This window comes from Carcharodon carcharias, chromosome 3 (assembly GCF_017639515.1).
Source record: "Carcharodon carcharias isolate sCarCar2 chromosome 3, sCarCar2.pri, whole genome shotgun sequence".
NCBI classification, from domain to species: domain Eukaryota; kingdom Metazoa; phylum Chordata; class Chondrichthyes; order Lamniformes; family Lamnidae; genus Carcharodon; species Carcharodon carcharias.
Window position 1 is genome coordinate 114,901,207 of NC_054469.1, and position 19,841 is coordinate 114,921,047.

Consider the following 19,841-nt stretch of genomic DNA (forward strand, 5'->3'; position numbering starts at 1 on the left):
CTACCATTACCATCAAGCCAGGAGATCAACCCTGGTTCAATGAACAGTGCACAAGGGCATGCTGGGAGCAGCACCAGGCATACCCAAAAATGAGGTGTCAACCTGCTGAAATCACAACACAGGACTATTTGTATGGCAAACAGTGGAAGCAGCATGCAACAGACAGAGCTAAGTGACCACTCAACCAATGGATCAGGTCTAAGCTCTCCAGTCTTGCCACATCCAGTATTGAATGATGGTGGGCAATTAAACAACTAACTGGAGGAGGTTGTTCTACAAATCCCCACCTTCAATAATGAGGCAGCTCAGCATATCAATGCAAAAGACAAGGCTGAAGCATTTGCAACCATCTTCAGCCAGAAGTGCCGAGTAGATGATCCATCTCAGCTCCAGCCGCGGTCCCCAACATCACAGATGGCATGTCTTCAGCCAATTTGATTCATTCCACACATTATCTAGAAATGGCTGAAAGCACCAAAGACTGCAAAGGCTATGGGCCCCTAAAACTTTCCGGCAATAGTGCTGAAGACATCTGCTCCAGGACTGGTCGTGCCTCTAGCAAAACTGTTCCAATACAGCTAGGACACTGGAACTATCCAACAATATGGAAAATTTCCCAGGTATGTCCCGTGCACTAAAACAGGACAAATCCAATCTGGCTGAGTACCGCAACATCATTTTACACTCGATCGTTAGCAAAGTGATGAAAGGTGTCATCAACATTGTTCTCTAGCAGCACTTACTCAACAATAACCTGCTCACTGACACACAGTTTGGGTTCCACCAGGGCCAGCTTCAGACCTCACTACAGCCTTGATCCAAACATGGACAAAAGAGTTGAAGTTGAGCTGAGGTGCGAGTGACTATCCTTTACATCAAGGCAACATTTGACAAAGTGTGGCATCAAGGAGCAAAATTGGAGTCAATAGGGATAAGGGGAAAAACTCTATTGGTTGGAGTCATAGCAAGCTTAGGGGGAGGCATTGGCGTAGGAGTATTGTCACTGGACTAGTAATCCAGAGGCCCAGGGTAATGGTCTGGGGACCCATATTTGAATTCCTTCATGGCAGATGGTGGAATTTGAATTCAATAAAAATCTTAAATAATCTAATGCTGACCATGAAACCATTATCTATTGTTGTAAACAACCACCTGGTTCACTAATGCCGTTTAGGGAAGAAAATCTGCCGTCCTTACCTGGTCTGGCCACATGTGACTCCAGGCCCACTGCAATGTGGTTGACTCTTAAATACGCTCTGAAATGGCCTAGCAAGCCACTCCGTTGTATCAAATCGCTACAAAGTTTCAAAGCAAAGAAACCAGACAGACCACCTGGCATCGACCTAGGCACCAGAAACGACAAAAGCAAACTCAATCCTATCAACCCTGCAAAGCCCTCCTTACAAACATCTGGGGCTTGTGCCAAAATTGGGCTGTCTCACAGACCTGTCAAGCAACAGCCTGATATAGTCACCCTCATGGAATCTTATCTTACAGATTCCAGGCTCCACTATCACCATCACTAGGTATGTCCTGTCCCACTGGCAGGCCAGATCCAGCAGAGATGGCGGCACAGTGGTAAATAGTCAGGAGAGAGTTGCCCTGGGAGCCCTCAACATCAAATCCAGGCTCCAAGAAGTCTCATGGCATCAGGTCAAACTAGGTCAAGGAAACCTCCTGCTGATTATCACATACTACCTTCCCTCAGCTGATGAATCAGAATCTCCTCCATGTTGAAAGCACTTGGAGGAAGTACAGAGGGTGGCAAAGGTGCAGAATGTACTCTGGGTAGAGGACTTCATTGTCCATCACCAAGAGTAGCTCAGTCGCACCACTGCCAACCGAGCTGGCCAAGTTCTAAAAGACACAGCTGCTAGGCTGGGTCTGTTGCATGTGGCGAGGAAACCAACAAGTGGGAAAAATATACTTGACCTCATCCTCACCAACCTGCCTGCCACAGGTGCATCTGTCCATGACAGTATAGGTAGGCCTGACCAGCGCGCAGTCATTGTGGAGACGAAGTCCCACTTTCACATTGAGGATACCCTCCATCGTGTTGTGTGGCACTGCCACCATGCTAAATGGGATCAATTTCGAACAGATCTAGCAACTCAAGACTAGGCATCCATGAGGCACTGTGGGCCACCAACGGCAGCAGAACTGTACTTGAACACAACCTGTAACCTTATGGCCCGGCACAGCCCCACTCTACCATTACCATCAAGCCAGGGGATCAACCCTGGTTCAATGAAGAGTGCAGGAGGGCATGCCAGGAGCAGCACCAGACATATCTACAAATGAGGTGTCAAACAGGTGAAGCTATAACACAGGACTACTTGCATGCCAAACAGCATAAACAGCAAGTGATAGACAGAGCTAAGTGATTCCACAGCCAACAAATCAGATCTAAGCTCTGCAGTGCTACCACATCAAGTTGTGAATGGTGGAGGACAATTTAACAACTCACTGGAGGAGGAGGCTCCACAAATATCCCCATCCTCAATGATGGGGGAGCCCAGCATACCAGTGCAAAAGTTAAGGCTGAAGCATTTGCTACAATCTTCACCAGAAAGTGACGAGTTGATGATCCATCTCGACCTCCTCCAGAGGTCCCCAGATCTACAGATGCCAGTCTTCAGCCAATTCGATTCACTCAATGTGATATCAAGAAATAGCGGAAGGCACTGGATACTGCAAAGGCTATGGGCCCTGGCAATGGTACTTGAGAATTGTGCTCCAGAAATTACTGCGCCCCTAGTCAAGCTGTTCCAGTACAGCTCAACACTGACATCTATCCGGCTATGTGGAAAATTGCCCAGGTATGTCCTGCACACAAAAAGTAGGACAAATCCAACCCAGCCAATTACAGTCCCATCAGTCTGCTCTCAATCATCAGTAAAGTGATGGAAGGGGTCATCAACAGTGCCATCAAGCAGCACTTGCTTAGCAATAACCTGATCACTGACGCCCAGTTTGGGTTCTGCCAGGGCCAATTAGCTCCTGACCTCATTACAGCCTTGGTTGTAGTTGCAAAGTGCTGAAATCACGAGGTGAGGTGAAAGTGACTGCCCTTGGCATCAAGGCCACATTTGACCAAGTGTGGCATCGAGGAGCTCTAGTAAAACTGGAGTCAATTGGAAACAGGGGGAAAACTCTCTGCTGGTTAGAGTCACACCTCCCACAAAGGAAGATATTTGTGGTTGTTGGAGGTCAGTCATCTCAGCTCCAGGGCATCACTGCAGGAGTTCCTCAGGGTAGTGTCCTAGGCCCAACCATCTTCAGCTGCTTCATCAATGACCTTCCTTCCATCATAAATGTCAGAAGTGGGGGTGTCCGCTGATGATTGTGCTATATTCAGCATCATTCGCAACTCCTCAGACACTGAAGCAGTCCATGTCCAAATGCAGCAAGACCTGGACAATATTCAGGCTTGGGCTGACAAGTGGCAAGTAACGTTGGGCAGGCAATGACCATCTCCAACAAGAGACATCTAACCATTGCCCCTTGATGTTCAATGGCATTACCAGCACTGAACATCCCACTATCAACATCCTGGGGTTTTCCATTGACCAGAAACTGAACTGGACTAGCCATGTAAATACTATGGCTACAAGAGCAGGTCAGAGGCTAGGAACCCTGTGACGTGTAGCTCACCTCGTGACTCCCCAAAGCCTGTCCATCATCTACAAGGCACAAGTCAGGAGTGTGATGGCATACTCTCCACTTGCCTGATTAGTGCAGCTCCTAAAACACTCAAGAAGCTTGACACCATCCAGGGCAAAGCAGCCCACTTGATTGGCACCACATTCACAAACACTCACTCCCTCTGCCACTGACGCACAGTGGCTGCCATCCACAAGATGCACTGCAGGAATTTACCAAAGCTCCTTAGACAGCACCTTCCAAATCCATGACCACTATCATCAAGAAGGACAAGGGCAGCAAATAGATAGGAACACCGTCACCTGGAAGTTCCCCTCCAAGTCACTCACCATCCTGACTTGGAAACATATCGTCATTCCTTCACTATCACTGGGTCAAAATCCTGGAACTCCCTTCCTAACAGCACTGTGGGTGTACCTATACCACATGGAGTGCAGTAGTCCAAGAAAACAGCTCATCATCACCCTCTCAAGGGCAACTAGGGATGCGCAATAAATGCTGGCCCAGCCAGCGAAGCCCATATCCCGCTAATGAATAATAATTTAAAAAAAAAGGGAGATGGTTGTGGCTGTTGGAGGTCAATCATCTCAGTCATAGGACATCACTGCAGGAGTTCCTCAGGGAAGTATCCTTAGCCCAACCATTTTCAGCTGCTTCATCAATGACCTTCCCTCCATCAAAAGGTCGAAAGTGGAGCTGTCCGTTGATGATTGCACAATTTTCAGCACTATTTGCGACTCCTCAAATACAGAAGAAGCCCATGTCTATATGCAAAAAGACCTGGACAACATTCAGGATTGGGCTGATAAGTGGCAAATAACATTCATGTCACACAGGTGCCAGGCAATGACCACCTCCAACAAGACAGAATCCAACCATCTCCCCTTGATATTCAATGGCATCATCATTGCTAACCGACGCCCCCTCCTTTAAAAAACATCGTTGGGGTTACCATTGACCAGAAAATTAACCATTTAAACATAACCATATAAATACTGTAGCTACAAGAGTCTGGGAATTCTGTGGCGAGTAACAAAACAGGGGCTGTAAAGAGCGAGGACTTCAGTGAGCAGAGCTGGGCATAAATTTAAGGAAAACAGTCATTTAATCAAAAACAAACAAAAAAAAAATGGCAAGGGAGCTCAGTCCCGTGTGTTGTAATGTGGGAATTCTTAGACACTCCTTGCAGTCTGGATGATCACATGTGCAGGAAGCGCCATTAGCTTGACCAGCTTGAGCAATGGGTTTCGGAGTTTGAACATCAGCTGAAGACACAGCGGTGCATCAGCGAGGCTAAGGGTTACATGGATAGCACGTTTTTAGATGTGCTCACTCCACAGCTTAAGGAAGTGCAGTCAGAGAGGGAATGGGTGACCACCGGTCAGAAGAAGGGAGGCAAACAGGTAGTTAGGAAAGCCCCAGAGTGCATCTCACTCAAGAACCGTTTTTTTGTGTTGGAAAACTGTGAGGGTGAAGGTTCCTCTGGAGAGTGCAGCCAGAGCAAAGTTCATGGCACTGTGGGTGGCTCAGCTGCACAAGGCGGGAGGAGTAAGAGTGCAAGAGCAATAGTGGTTGTTGACTCAATTAGTGAGGGGTGCAGACAGGCACTTTTGAGGCTGTAGACGTGACTCCAGGATGGTGTGTTGCCTCCCTGGTGCTAGGGTCAAGGATGTCACAGAACGGCTGCAGGGCATTTTGAAGAAAGAGGGCCAACGGTCATAGGTCGTGGATCACATTGGTACCAACGACATAGGTAGAAAGAGGGATGAGATCCTTCGGGAGGAATTTAGGGAGCTAGGTAGCAGATTAAAAAGCAAGACCTCAAAGGTTGTAATCTCTGAATTACTCCCTGTGCCACACTCTAGTGAATATAGGAATAGGAGGATAGAGAGGATGAATGTATGGCTAAAGAGATGATGCAGGCAGGAGGGCTTTAGTTTCCAGGATCATTGGGTCTGTTTTTGGTAATGGTGGGGCCTCTACAAGTCAGACAGGTTGCACCTGAACTGGAACAAGACCAACATCCTTGCAGGGAGGTTTGCTAATGCTGTTGTGGAGGGAAGGGGGGTTAAACTAATTTGGCAGGGGGATGGGATACAGAGTGGAGGTACAGTAAGGGGTGATGCACAGCCAAATATAGAAGAGAAATCAAGTCAGTCTGGAAGGCAGAGCAAATATAGACCCGCTAAGGCACAAGGGAATAACGCAGGGCTGGATCACATCTATTCTAACCCAAGGAGTCTTACAAGTATGGCAGATGAATTGAGGGCATTGATTAACACATGGGAATATGATATTGTTGCTATCACAGAGACATGGTTGAGGGAAGGGCAAGACTGGCAGCTCAATATTCCAGGGTATAGAATCTTCAGGCATGACAGGGTGGTTGGTAAGAAGAGGTGGCAGCACTGGACTATTGATCAAGGATTCAATTACTGGAGTAAGGAGGGATGGTATCTTAGAAGGTACCTCAAATGGGTAGAACTTAAAAACAAAGAGGGAACAATCACTTTGCTGGGATTGTAATATAGGCCCCCAAACAGTCAGAGGGATATAGAGGAGCAGGTATGTAGGCAAATCTCAGAGAAATGTAAAAATAATAGGGTAATAACAGTAGGGGATTTCAATTTCCCCAATATTAACCAGGATAATCTTAGTGTGAAAGGCTTAGAAGGGGCAGAATTCTTAAAAGTACATTCAGGAGAGCTTTTTGAGCCAGCACGTAGAAAGTCCTACAAAAGAAGGGGCGGTACTGAACCTAATCTTAGGGAATGAAGCCGGCAAGTGGTAGAAGTGTCAGTGGGGGAGCATTTCGGGGATAGTGACCATAGCCCGAAGATTTAAAGTAGTTATGGAAAAGGACAAAGATGGACTGGAAATAAAGGTCCTGAATTGGGGGAAGGCCAATTCAATATGATAAGACAGGATCTAGCCAAAGTGGACTGGGAGCAGCTATTGTAGGAAAGTCTACATCAGACTAGTGGGAGTCATTCAAAAAGGAAATAGTGAGAGTGCAGGGCTAACATGTTCCTGTAAAGGTGAAGGGTAGGACCAACAAGTCCAGGGAACCCTGGATATCAAGGGATATAGAGGATTGGATAAGGAAAAAAAAAAGAGGCTGATGGCAGATACAGAGGACTGAAAACAGCAGAAGCCCTAGAGGAGTATAGAGTGCAAGGGGGTACTTAAAGTAATTCAGAGAGCAAAGAGGGGGATGAAAAATCCCAAGGCATTTTATAAATATATTAAGGGCAAGAGGATAACCAGGGAAAGAGTAGGGCCCATTAGGGACCAAAGTGGCAATCTGTGCTTGGAGCCGGAGGATGTAGGTGAGGTTTTGAAAGATTACTTTTCATCTGTGTTTGCTATGGAGAAGGGCGATGTAGGTGCAGAAATCAGGGAGGGGGGCTGTGATATACTTGAACAAATTAGCATGGAAAGGGAGAAAGTATTAGCGGTTTTAGCTGGCTTAAAAGTGGATAAATCCCCAGGCCCAGATGAGATGCATCCCAGGCTGCTATGTGAGGCAAGGGAGGAGATTGCAGGGGCTCTGGCACTAATTTTCAAATCCCCTCTGGCCACAGGAGAGGTGGAGGACAGAGAATGTGATATCATTATTCAAGAAGGGTAGTAGGGGTAAACCAGATAATTACAGGCCAGTTAATCTAACATCAGTGGTAGGGAAACTATTAGAAAAAAATCTGATTAATTTCCACTTGGAGAGGCAGGGATTAATCAGGGATAGTCAGCAGCATGGCTTTGTCAAAGGGAGATCATGTCTGACAAATTTGATTACATTTTGAGAGGAGGTGACTAGCTGTATAGATGAGGGTCGTGCAGTTGATGTAGTCTGCATGGCCTTCAATAAGGCTTTTGACAAGGTCCCACATGGGAGAATGGTCAAGATGATAAGAGCCCGTGGGATTCAGGGCAATTTGGAAAATTGGATCCAAAATTGGCTTAGTGGCAGGATGCAAGGGGTGATGGTCAAAGGTTGTTTTTGTGATTGGGAGCCTGTGATGAGTGGTGTCCCACAGGGATCGGTGCTGGGACCCTTGCTGTTTGCAGTGTATACTAATGATTTAGATGTGAATATAGGAGGTATGATCAGTACGTTCAGCAGGTCTGACAGCATCTGTGGAGAGAACAACAACGTTAACGTTTCGAGTCCACATGACTCTTCTTCAGGACTGAAATGAAGTACAAATGTGGTGAAATATATACTGTTTATGGGGGGGGGGGGGGGGGGGGGGGGGGGGGGGGGGGGGGGGGGGGGGGGAGCAGGTGAAGCTGGATAGAAGGCCAGCAATAGGTGGAGGCAAAGGAGAGATTGCAAAAGATGTCAAACAAAAGGACAAAGTTGTTAATAGTGGTGGTAGCTCTCTCCTCCATCCCCACCTCTTTCTGATACCCCCTTTTTTTATTCATTTTTATTTTTTAATATTTATGTTATTTTTTCTCACTTATTTCCATTATTATTATTTTTTAAAATTTATTTCCATTTTATTCATTGTTTTATCCCCAGCTTTTAGCCTTTTCGTTCTTTTTTCCCACCACCGTCCTCTCCTCCCACCCCACCCCCGCTAGGTCCATCTGTCACTTTCCAGAGTGCTTACCCTTATCGGCCATTATCACGTTCTGCTTTCCACTCTCAATGTCACGGTTAGCACCTCCTTTAGCCAGCACCACCACTATTAACAACCCCTTGACCTTTAGTTTGACATCTTTTGCAATCTCTCCTTTGCCTCCACCAACGCTGGACTTCTACCCAGCTTCACCTGTTAAACAGTATATATTTCACCACATTTCTACTTCCCTTCAGCTCTGAAGAAGAGGAGTCATATGGAATCGAAACGTTAACTCTGTCTTTCTCTCCACAGAAGCTGTCAGACCTGCTGAGTTTTTCCAGCATTTTTGTTTTTGTTTCAGATTTCCAGCGTCTGCAGTATTTTGCTTTTATGATCAGTAAGTTTGCAGATGACACAAAAATTGGTGGTGTCATAAATGGTGAGGAGGAAAACCTTAGATTACAGGACAATATAGATGGGTAAGATGGGCAGAGCAGTGGCAAATGGAATTTAATCCTGAGAAGCATGAGGTGATGCATTTTGTGGGGACTAATACAGCAAGGGAATACACGATGAATAGTAGGACCCTAGGAAGTACAGAGGATCAGAGGGACCTTGGTGTACATGTCCACAGGTCCTTGAAGGCAGCAGCACAGGTAGATAAGGTGGTTAAGAAGGCATATGGGATACTTGCCTTTATTAGCTGAGGCATAGAATATAAAAATAGGGAGGTTATGTTGGAGCTGTGTAAAATGTTCGTTAGGCCACAGCTGGTACTGTGTGCAGTTCTGGTCACCACACTATGGGAAGGATGTGATTGCACTGGAGAGGGTGCAGATGAGATTCACTAAGATGTTGCCCAGGATGGAGCGTTTCAGCTATGAAGAGAGGCAGGATAGGCTAGGGTTGTTTTCCTTAGAGCAGAGAAGGCTGAGAGGGGACCTGATAGAGGTGTACAAAATTATGAGGGGCATAGATAGGATAGAAAGGAAGAAACTTTTCCCCTTAGCGGAAGGTGTCAATAACCAGGAGGCATAGATTTAATATAAGAGGCAAGAGGTTTAGAGGGGATTTGAGGAAAACATTTTTCACCCAGAGGGTGGTTGGAATCTGGAACACACTGCCTGAGGGGGTGCTAGACACAGGAACCCTCACAACATTGAAGTAGTATTTAGATGAGAACTTGAAACGCCATAGCATATAGGGTTATGGGCCAAGTGCTGGAAAATGGGATTAAAATAGATAGGTGCTTGATGGGTGGGACTGATAAGATGGGCCAAAGGGCCTGTTTCTGTGCTGTATAACTCTGACTCCAACTCATCTCCTGATTGTCCAAAGCCTGTCCACCATCTACAAGGCACAAGTCAGGAGTGTGATAGAAAACTCTTCACTTGCCTAGGTGAGTGTAGCTCCAGCAACACTTAAGAAGCTCAACATTATCCAGGACAAAAGCAGCCCACTTGGATTGGCACCCCATCCACCACTCACTCACAGTGGCAGCAGTGTACCATCTACAAGATGCATTGCGGCAATTCACAAGGCTCCTTTGACAGCACCTCCCCAAACTTTAGGAGGGAAGAAGGGCAGATGCATGAGAACAGAACCACCTGCAAGTTGCCCTCCAAGCCACACACCATCCTGACTTTGAACTATATCGCTGTTCTTTCACTGTCGCTGGTCAAAATCCTGGAACTCCCTTCCTAACAGCAATGTAGGTGTACCTACACCACGTAGACTGCAGCGGTTGGAGAAGGAGCTCACCATCAGCTTTCCATGGGCAGTTAGGGATTGGTAGTAAATGTTGGACTAACCAGGGACACTGACATCTCTTGAAAGAATTTTTGAAAACTTTATCCAGCAACACATCAATAATAAAATAAATTCACCCTTGTGCAGCCCCTTAGAGCTCACTGTTAGAGTGCCTTTGCCTGGCCTTGTGCTTCAATAGAATGCTATCCCAGTGGCAGGTTGCTGAATTTCATTGGGGGAGACTGCAGACAGCTACGGAGGACAGCCTTGAGCAGTTCTGGGCCTCGAAGGCCTGGTGTCAGATGGCAACATTGCAGCATGGGTGGCAGCAGACTGGGCAAGCTGGCTGTGAGGCAACAGCAAGGCCACCAGTGAAGTGGCAGTGATGGCAGCACGAATGCGGTCATCCTGAGAGGGGACAGCAGGTTCTTGCTCCACGGTGCCTCCGCTACTCTTTGTTCGGCACCTCAGCAATCCTAATAATCTGTTGGAGAACAAGGAATGCTACACCGCTGAGATAGCCTGCATATCCTGTCGAGCATTGGGATGCGCACTCATGAAAGCAGGCTTCCCATTTGAGCCTTTTTTGCCTTCATGAAATGTAAGCATTGCTAGCAAGGTCAGCATTTTTTGCCCATCTCCAATTACACTCGAGAAGATGGTGGTGAGCCGCCTTCTTGAACCATTGCATGTACAGCTGAAGATGGTTGGGCCTAGGACGTTACGCTGAGGAACTCCTGCAGCGATGTCCCAGGACTAAGATGATTGGCCTCCAACAACAACAACAACAACAACCAGCACCATCTTCCTTTATGCTGGGTATGGCTCTAACCACTGGAAACTTTTCCCTTGATGCCCATTGACTTCAATTTTGCTCGGTTCCTTGATGCCACACTAAGTCAAATGCGACACCTTGATGTCAAGGGAAATCATTCTCACCTCATCTCTCGAGTTCAGCTCTTTTGTCCATGTTTGGACTAAGGCTGTAATGAGGTCAAGAGCCGAGCAGCCCTGCCAAAACACAAAATAAGCATCGATCAGCAGGTTATTACTGAGTTAGTGCCACTTGATAGCACTGTTGACAATGTTTTCCATCACTGATGGGGCATTGATTGGTCAGATTGAATTTATCCTGCTTTTAGTGGTCAGGATATACCTGGGCAATTTTCCATGTTTCTTATTCATTCAGTGGATGTGGGCTTCGCTGGCTGGGCCAGCATTTATTGCCCATCCCTAGTTGCCCTCGAGAAGGAGGTGTTGAGTTGCCAACGATGCTATGGACCATCTCCTCGAGGGAGCCGGGAGGATGCAGGCATGCCAGGCCTCCTCCAGTTCTGTGGATTTAAGACCATAAGACATAGAAGCAGAAGTAGGCCACTCGGCCCATCAAGTCTGCTCCGCCATTCAATGAGATCATGGCTGATCTGATAATCCTCAACTCCACTTTCCTGCCTTTTCCCCATAACCTTTGATTCCCTTACTGAGTGAAAATCTGTCTATCTCAGCCTTTGCTACCTGTTGTGGATAACCCTCTGCAACAAAGAGGGTGGGTGATGTGTTTGCCAGAGCTAAGTAGTTGTAAGTTTGCAGAGGCATGTAGTGGTGTGTGCTGCTAAAATTATTGAAGGTGTAGGCGCGTGAAGTGTAGTATAAGGAGTGTCAGGATGTGCTGCTAGGTGGTGTGTAGTGCACTGAATAGTGCGAGAGGCGAGTCAGAGATGTTTGTCACGATCCATTCACTCAGATTGACCACCTGAAGGTGACCAGGCATCTTTGGACATGTCTATCACGTCCTGGGTGCTACACTCTGGGCATTAACTGCCCTTGCCACCTGCTCCCATTCCCTTCTGAGCTCTGCCTCAAAGGCTTCCTGCCCCAACAAAAGAATATCCTCTTTCCTGGCCTCCACCTGTGAGACCAGTACCTCTGGAGTGGTGTCACTGAAGTGGAAAGCTCTTTCCCTGGCATGGTGTGACATCTTACTTGACCCTGAATGTTCGTTAGGTAATTATTCAGCAGTCTGCAGTGCATTGTTACAGCATTCTTCTTTTAAGGAATATGCCCTTAAAATAGGTAGACTGCCAGGTGCATGTGGTTTGTTCAGAACCCTACCCCAAAACCTGCAATGCAGAGAACGTCAGCAGAACCATGGAGATACCGATGCGGGAGTTGCTCATAACCATGCCACAATTGTGGAAATGAGCTGGGTGCACAAATTATACATACTGTCCACCTCATTGTGAATTGGCACAGGAGGGTCACGATTCAGAACCCCAATCTTACTTATCATCAGACCTTCAATCCATCAGTTCTTGGAATCTATTGACTACCTATCTTGGTATTCACTAAGATTGCACTTAGTTTACTTAGCCAAGGAAGTATTTCAGTTGTTTTTCTTTCTCCACAATTGTTTTGCAACAAACAATTGTTACGACTGCAGCTGATGTTAATGCTGAGCAAATCAGATCTTGGACTGAAATCCATCTTGGCTGATCGTAATTTTTTTTTCTGGATTGTAGAAATGAGGGGGGAATGTTACTAAATACAAAAGCATAGGACACCAGTGGTAACTTGTGAACTCTGAAGAATTAAAATGTTTACTTAAAAAAGGGAAAAACTTATACACAAATAAAAGATGCACAGTTAGAAAAAAATCTTACAAAATAACCCCCAAAATGCTTTATCAGAGGTATACAATAAACTATTGTTTTGGCAACAGACCTTATAGAGTCTTTACCATAAAATCCAGGAAATATTACCCAAGCCAAGAAATTGCTTTCACTTTAAACAGAAGTACAATCCACGGCTTCCCAGGACAAATCTCCACTTGTGGTTTTTCCAAAGGGAGATTTAAAACAAACCGATTCTCAGGACAAAATACTCTGCTGGCCCAAAATGGAGTTGCTTTCTTTAATTAACTGACTTTCACAGCTTTTCAGCATACTCCAAAACACTGGAGTTGGCCTTCCATGGGACTCCCCCCACAGCAACTACCAAAGCTGAAACCCTGTTTTCATAAATACCTTTTCACCCCTTTCATCTTAGTTCTCCATTATCTTTAAAAACCTCTTTGAAAACTTAGGTTCCCAAATATTCAAACCTTTCACGTTCCTTTTTTACCTCTATTTTGGGTCAATAAAATTTAAAACGCCTGTCCCTGTTTACTCACAAATCTCCTGTAAAATGCAAATGTTATTTTCTGCCTTTGAGACTCCTTTGAAATGCACAGCTACAAATCAATTTCAAAACTCATCCCCAAATGCCAATTTCAGATCTACTCTGTTTCCTTGTATGTTAACACCCACCATAAGGCCTCATCACAAAATTCAGGGAGATAGTCTTTCACCCTTTAAATTCTAAACACAATCTGACTCCAACACCTTCACATTTGATTAACCCTGGACACACACAGGTGCAGCTTACCCTCACCTACACAGAATATATACATAAAACAGAAATATGAAAATGTACACACATCGTCGCACAATGCAAAGCTGAAATTCACTATAAATTTGCTATCAATAATGTTTCACGCTACTTTGTTGTCTTTATTTTTACAGATAACATGTTATCCTACATCAATGCCATTGGTCACCTATAGATTCGGCTATTCCAGCACACTCCTGGCTGGTCTCCCACATTTAACCCGTGTTTTCACTCACAACAAGTTCCATTCCCCTATCACCCCTCTGTTTGCTGACCTACATTGATACCTGGTCAAGCAACACATTGATTTTAAAATTCTCAGCCTTTTCTTCAAAGTTTTCCATAGCCTCACCCTTCCCTATCTCTATAATCTCCTCCAGCCTCACAAGCCTCAAAAATATCTGTGCTCTTCTAAATCTGGCTTCTTGCGCATTCCTAATCAAAACTGCCCCACCATTGGTGACCTTGCCTTCAGTGACTAGGTTCCAAGCTCTGGAATTATCTCCCCCTTTTTCCCTTCTACTTCATTTGCCTCCTTTAAGACACTTCTTAAAACCTACCTTTTGACTAAGCTTTTGGTCATCTGACCTAATGTCTTCTTATGTGGCTCAGTATCACACTTTGTTTTCTAATGTTCCTGTGAAGCCCTTTGGGACGTTTCATTATGTTAAAGGCGCCATATAAATATACATTGCTGCTATTGTTAAAAGCCTAATTTTTCTTTATTTGTAGTGTTTCTTTAACACTTCACATGACGATCTGAAGAGAAACAATTTAATGTTTGACTCAGTCCAATTGCAATGTGGTTTCTAAATAACTTTACCCACGACACCAATTTGCATATTTGTGAAAACGTTTTTTTAAGCTGCTAATTGACCCAGTATTTCAGGAATGGATTGAGAGTTTTAAAAAGTTCGTTTGAAAAGGACATTCATATCATCTTGACTTTCATATCCAAGGCTACCCTTAGAAAGGGAAATGAGGGAAGTTAACAAAGAATCAATTATCTTTTCTAGCGGATAAATGATAGATTTATATAGAAGCATCTGTAGGAGGAACCTTCACATCAACCAAAATGACTGCCTTAAAACACGCATCCGTGCAAAATTAAAACAAGGTGCACTAAAGCAAGGCCTGTTGCTTCTCCACATGGTGGGCAAAAACATTTGGATGACTGGTTGAGGAAGTGGTGTACCACACTTCTTTAAGCCAAGATACATTTTTCTCACATTGTAGCACTCTAAAGAACAGTCAACAATATAGAAATGACCAGTATTTTCCCAGATTCAAGTAAATGATACTTTTTCTTTTCAAACCATTGCGAAATATAATAGAAGTCCTTTTAATTCTATCGTTTTAACATTAATTTAAAAAGCACTGTTTGGGCAGAATTTTGCCATCGGTGAGCAGGGGGCGGGGTCGACATCATCCCGTCCCATTTAAATCTTCAGGAAGGCAGGGGCGCAGCAAAATCAGCTGCAGGCCCACCAACCTGTCAATGGCCAATTGAGGCCACTGACAGGATCATTTAAACAATTAAGGGACCTGCCCGTCCAACCTTAAGATTGGTGGGCAGGCCAGGAGCCCCAGCGGCAAATAGAAAAAAACATGAAACCTCATTCACCAGCGGGATGAGGTTTCATGCAGTGTTTTAAAAAGTTTAATAAAGTTATAGTGTAAATTATGAACATGTCCCATCTTAGGGAATTTTTTTTCTCTATTTTTAATCTTTTTCAAAGTGGAAGCGCTCTCCCTGAGGCTGCATTTTGCCTCAGGGAGGTATGTGCTCTTTTGTGCACATGCGCGAAAGAGCACACTCTCGCTTTTGGGGAATCCCCCCACCCCGCCCACATAGGAAATACATAGCACTTAATTGGCCCGCCCACGTAAAATGACGGTGCGGCCCGCTTCTCTGGCGGGATTGGCTCCCCACCCGCCGGAGATTGGGTCGGACCTGCCTACCCAGCAGTCAGAAAATTCTGCCCTTTAACTCAAAACATTTTTGGTGTTCAAATACATTCACATGATTGTAAACAAAGTGAGGGTCTAAGAGACCTTACCTGGCAATGGAATATATATTCTGGCGTGATTTTCTTAAATTTCATATTCCAAACCAAAGCTACCCCATCTGGCTCATGTGGGGCATCTTCATTGTTATTATAGGAAGCAACCATCAATTCGGGATACTGAAACAAATAAAGAGTTATGGCTCATTAACACAACACCGGGTTAGGCTCAATTCATTCACAGTGTCTGCAAATATTTCTGCAGGTTTACAAAGAACTCAAGTAGAATGGAACTCATTTGATAACGAAATAACTTTAAAAAAGTTCTGCCCCAACTTAGTTTCCATGTTAACAGAGCCTGATAAAAATGCATTCCAATAAAATTACAATCCATTTAGAAAGGTCAAAACTCTGAATCTTTTATTGCTTTGCCCATAAAGTGCAATGGAAAGAGCCTCACAATTGAATGAAAACCAGTGTATCCAGTCACAAAGCACTACATCTGCACACTGACCTTCTCATAATTATAATTTTTCAAACGTATATTAAAAGAAAACTCATCCAAGTTCAGCTGTAAGTCTCTGGATTACACACTGTTAGGGTAGATTCAGACTGGGCAGATAGGACAAGAAAACAGGCACCGCAGCAACTTTTCTTGATTAGTTTTTAATCATTTTATAGCAATGTTGAGAACGCAGCACAAATCAAGTTGCTGCAATAGGGCAGATTTTTACAGTCTCCTCCACCCACTCCCCCCGCAGTGGTTCTGCAGACAGCATGGCCCATAATATTCCCCGGGTAGCCTTTCAGCTGCCCTCCTTCCTGCTCCTGACCTGTCCACAACTTTATGGGAGGCGGGTGAGGCCTAGGACAGACAGCCTCCCCTCAACTCCCTTCCTGTCCAGCCTCAATATGAAGTTCAGTGGCCAGGGAAGAAGCCCAGCAGGCCACCCTGCTTCGGCCTCAGATGCGGGGGGTCGGTGGTCGGCGGGGTGGGGGGTGGCACCTTCCCTTTCCACAAGGGGAACCATCCACACCCCACACAAGGTCTGCACTCTTGGGTACACCACCTCATCATCCCCCTCCCCCCCAGCCTCTCCAATCTCTATTATCTCCACTCAACTCTCCTCCATGAGCACCTCAACCACCACCCCCACACTTACTTGTCCTGGACTCCAGGGCTTAGAATCTCGGACTGCTTGTAGTCCGAGTTCTGGCCACTGGCATTGCTGGGACTACAGAGTTGCCAGCCAAGCAGATTGGCTGGTTGGTCTCTGAGGCGGGACCTCATTCTAGCCAATTAAAACTCCATTGAGCATTATATGGTTGCAGGGCTGCTGTGATCACCCCTGCTGACTCTTTGGATGGTGGGGCTGGAAACACTGCCATACAAAAAATCTTAGATACTGGTATCTGTTATCGGGAGCTCAGAAGATTGTGTTGCCTACCCAGTGCCAAGGTTAAGGATATCTCCCTGCAGCTGGAACTTTGTCGTGGTCCATGTGACAAAGGTAGGACCAGGAATGATGTTCGGCTAAGAGTTTGAGAAGGGAACATCCACGTTACCCAAGCCACGTGGTAACTGGCTTAGGGGCAAGCAGATCAGAGAATTGACCACATGGCTCAGAGTAGTGGGAAGGAGGAGTTTGGATTTGTGGGGCATGAGCATCAGTATTCAGGGAAGAGAGAGCTTTTTAAACTGGGCTCGGGCAGTTTCCTAACCAATCATGTAACTGGGACTGTTGACAGGGGCTTTAAACTAATAGGGGAGAGGGGAGGGTTTGAGTGAAGGGAGATTTAGAAATCCAAAAAAAGGCTGGGCAATGGAACAGTGTAGCGATGTGAGTAAAGACAACCAGAGTGGACAAGAGAGTTTAACATAAATTGTGCATCAATGAATAAGGCCATTGCAGGCAACAGAAGTAAAAAAAAAAATTGAAATAAAAGGTTCTTTATCTGAATGTATGAAGCATCTGCAATAAGATAGAGAGCACAAAGAGGCAAATGGTTTGGATATAATTGTCATTGCAGAAACACGGTTGAAAAATAAATATTCCAGGGTACAACATACTTCAGCAAGACAGACCTTCTGGGAGCGGAGAGAGTCGGAACTGCTAGGGACACCTCTATTCGGGAAGCGGGCTGAGCTTGAAAAGAAAATCCAGGAGTGACATCACAGGAAAGCTGCACATTCATTGGTTGATGAGAAGCTGCTGTTAGGGAGTGTGTTTAAATAGCTTAAAACAAGAAAAACGTATCCTTTATAAAGATGTAGCTACTTGGATTTCAGTAAAGAATACTTGCAATAGGGAAGTAAAGTTAAATCAAGTCAAAGTGAAATAAAGTAATAAAATAAACCAAATTAAGATAAAGTTAGTGTAAGTGTAGTAAAGTTAAGTTACTAGCAATTTATTCTACTCATTCTACTTACTCTAAGTGTAATAAATAGTCTCTGGAGTCATGGGATGGCAGTCAGCTCACCCAAGTGGAGCATACATCCTGTGGTGTTTGTGAAGTCACGGACGCACCATGTGTCTCTGACAAATACACCTGTAGGAAGTTTCACCAGCTGCACAAGCTTGAACTCTGGATTTCGGAACTTGAGTGGCAGCTGGAGTCACTGTTGTGCATCCGCAAGGCAGAGGACTACGTGGGTAGCACATTTAGGGAGGTGGTCAAACTGCAGGTCAGAAACATTTAGCCAGAGAGGGAATGGGTGACCACCAGAGGCAGTCTAAGAGAACCAGGCAGGTAGGGTAGGAGCCCCGAGTCTATCTACTTGCTAATCAGTTTTCCATTTTGGATGCTGATCAGGCCAATAGGTCCTCAGGGGAGTGCAGCCAGAGCCAAGCCAATGGCACCATGGGCGGCTCAGCTGTACAGGGGAGGGGGGAGCAAGAATTGAAGGGAAATAGCAATAGGGGATTCCATAGTCAAGGGATCAGACAGGCATTTCTGAACAGTAAACATGACTCCAGAATGGTGTGTTGCCTCCCTGGGGGGGAGGTATCAGTCAGAAGTTGTGATCCACATTGGTACCAACGACATAGGTAGGAAGAGGGATGAGGTCTTGAAAGCAAATTTCAAGGAGTTAGGAAGGAAATTAAAAAGCAGGATCTCAAGGGCAGTAATCTCAGGATTACTCCCAGTGCCATGTGCTAGTGAGCAAAGGAGTAGGAGGATAGGTCGATTAAATAAGTAGCTGGAAAACTGGTAACTGGTGGAGGGAGGGCATCAGATTTCTGAGGCATTGGGACCGGTTCTGGGGCAGATGGGACCTGTACAAGCTGGACGGGTTACATCTTAACAGGACTGGGGCTGATATACTCGCAGAAAGGTTTGCTAGCGCTTTTGGGGTGGGTCTAAACCAGCTTATGGCGGGGTACCTGAGGGGTGGCCCAAATTAGAAGAAAGGAAAGTGGGTAATAGGAAGTGGAAGTGAGACCAGAAGTCAGGAGAGACTAAGCAGAGCATTGAGTATGCTTCAAATGCAGAATGATGTCAAAAAGACAAAGTTAAGGGCACTCTATCTGAATGTGCATAGCATTTGCAATAAGGTAGATGATCTAAAAGGCACAAAAAGAGGTAAATGGGTATGATATAATTGCCATTACAGAGACATGGCTGCATGGTGACCAAGACTGGGAACTGAATATTCAAGGATGTCTGATGTTTAGGTAGGACAGACAAGAAGGGAAAGGAGGTGGAGTTGCACTGATAATAAGGGATGGGATCAGTGCATTAGCAAAGGAGGATCTCAGATCGGAAGAACAATGCGTGGAATCTGTTTGGGTGGAGTTAAAAAAACAGCAAAAGGCAACAGATATTGGTTGGAGTTGTTTATAGGCCAAACAGTGAGGGTAATGTGGGGCATGGTATTAATCAGATGAGAGAAGTATGTAGCATGGGTAATATAGTAATCACGAGTGACTTCAATCTGCATATTGACTGGGTAAACCAACTGAGCTCTAATGCTGTGGAAGACAAGTTTCTGGCATGTGTTGGGGACATTTTTCTAGAGCAGTATGTTGAGGAGCCAACTAGAGGACAGGCTATTTTAGATCTAGTATTATATAATGAAAAATGGCTAATTAATAATCTTGTTGTAAAAGAACCTTTAAGGATGAGTGACCACAAAATGATAGAATTTTACTTTATGTTTGAAAGTGAGGTCAAATTGGCTGAGATGTATTGGGAAAATACACTGTTCATAGGTAATGGATAGTCTTCAAAGAACTATTATATATTTTACAGCACCTATACATTCCTTCAAGGTGCAAAAACCCAGAAACAAAGTCACTAAACCATGGCTGACAGAGGAAGTTAAGGACTGTGTAAGATTAAAAGAAAAGGCTTATAAAGTTGTCAGAATAGTAATAGTAAACCAGAGGATTGGGAGGTGTTTAGAATACAGCAAAGGAAAACCAAG

General features: G+C 45.1%; 1 protein-coding gene across 2 annotated transcripts in view; it reads right to left on the reverse strand.

Annotated features, from left to right (window-relative positions):
* Positions 1–19,841, reverse strand: part of LOC121276595 (cytoplasmic dynein 1 intermediate chain 1) — a 312,746-nt gene that overhangs the window by 137,352 nt on the left and 155,553 nt on the right. For both annotated transcript variants that reach the window (XM_041185192.1, XM_041185190.1), the window contains exon 10: positions 15,467–15,592. In XM_041185192.1, the coding sequence (XP_041041126.1) occupies positions 15,467–15,592 (126 nt within the window). The remainder of the gene's footprint in view (positions 1–15,466; positions 15,593–19,841) is intronic.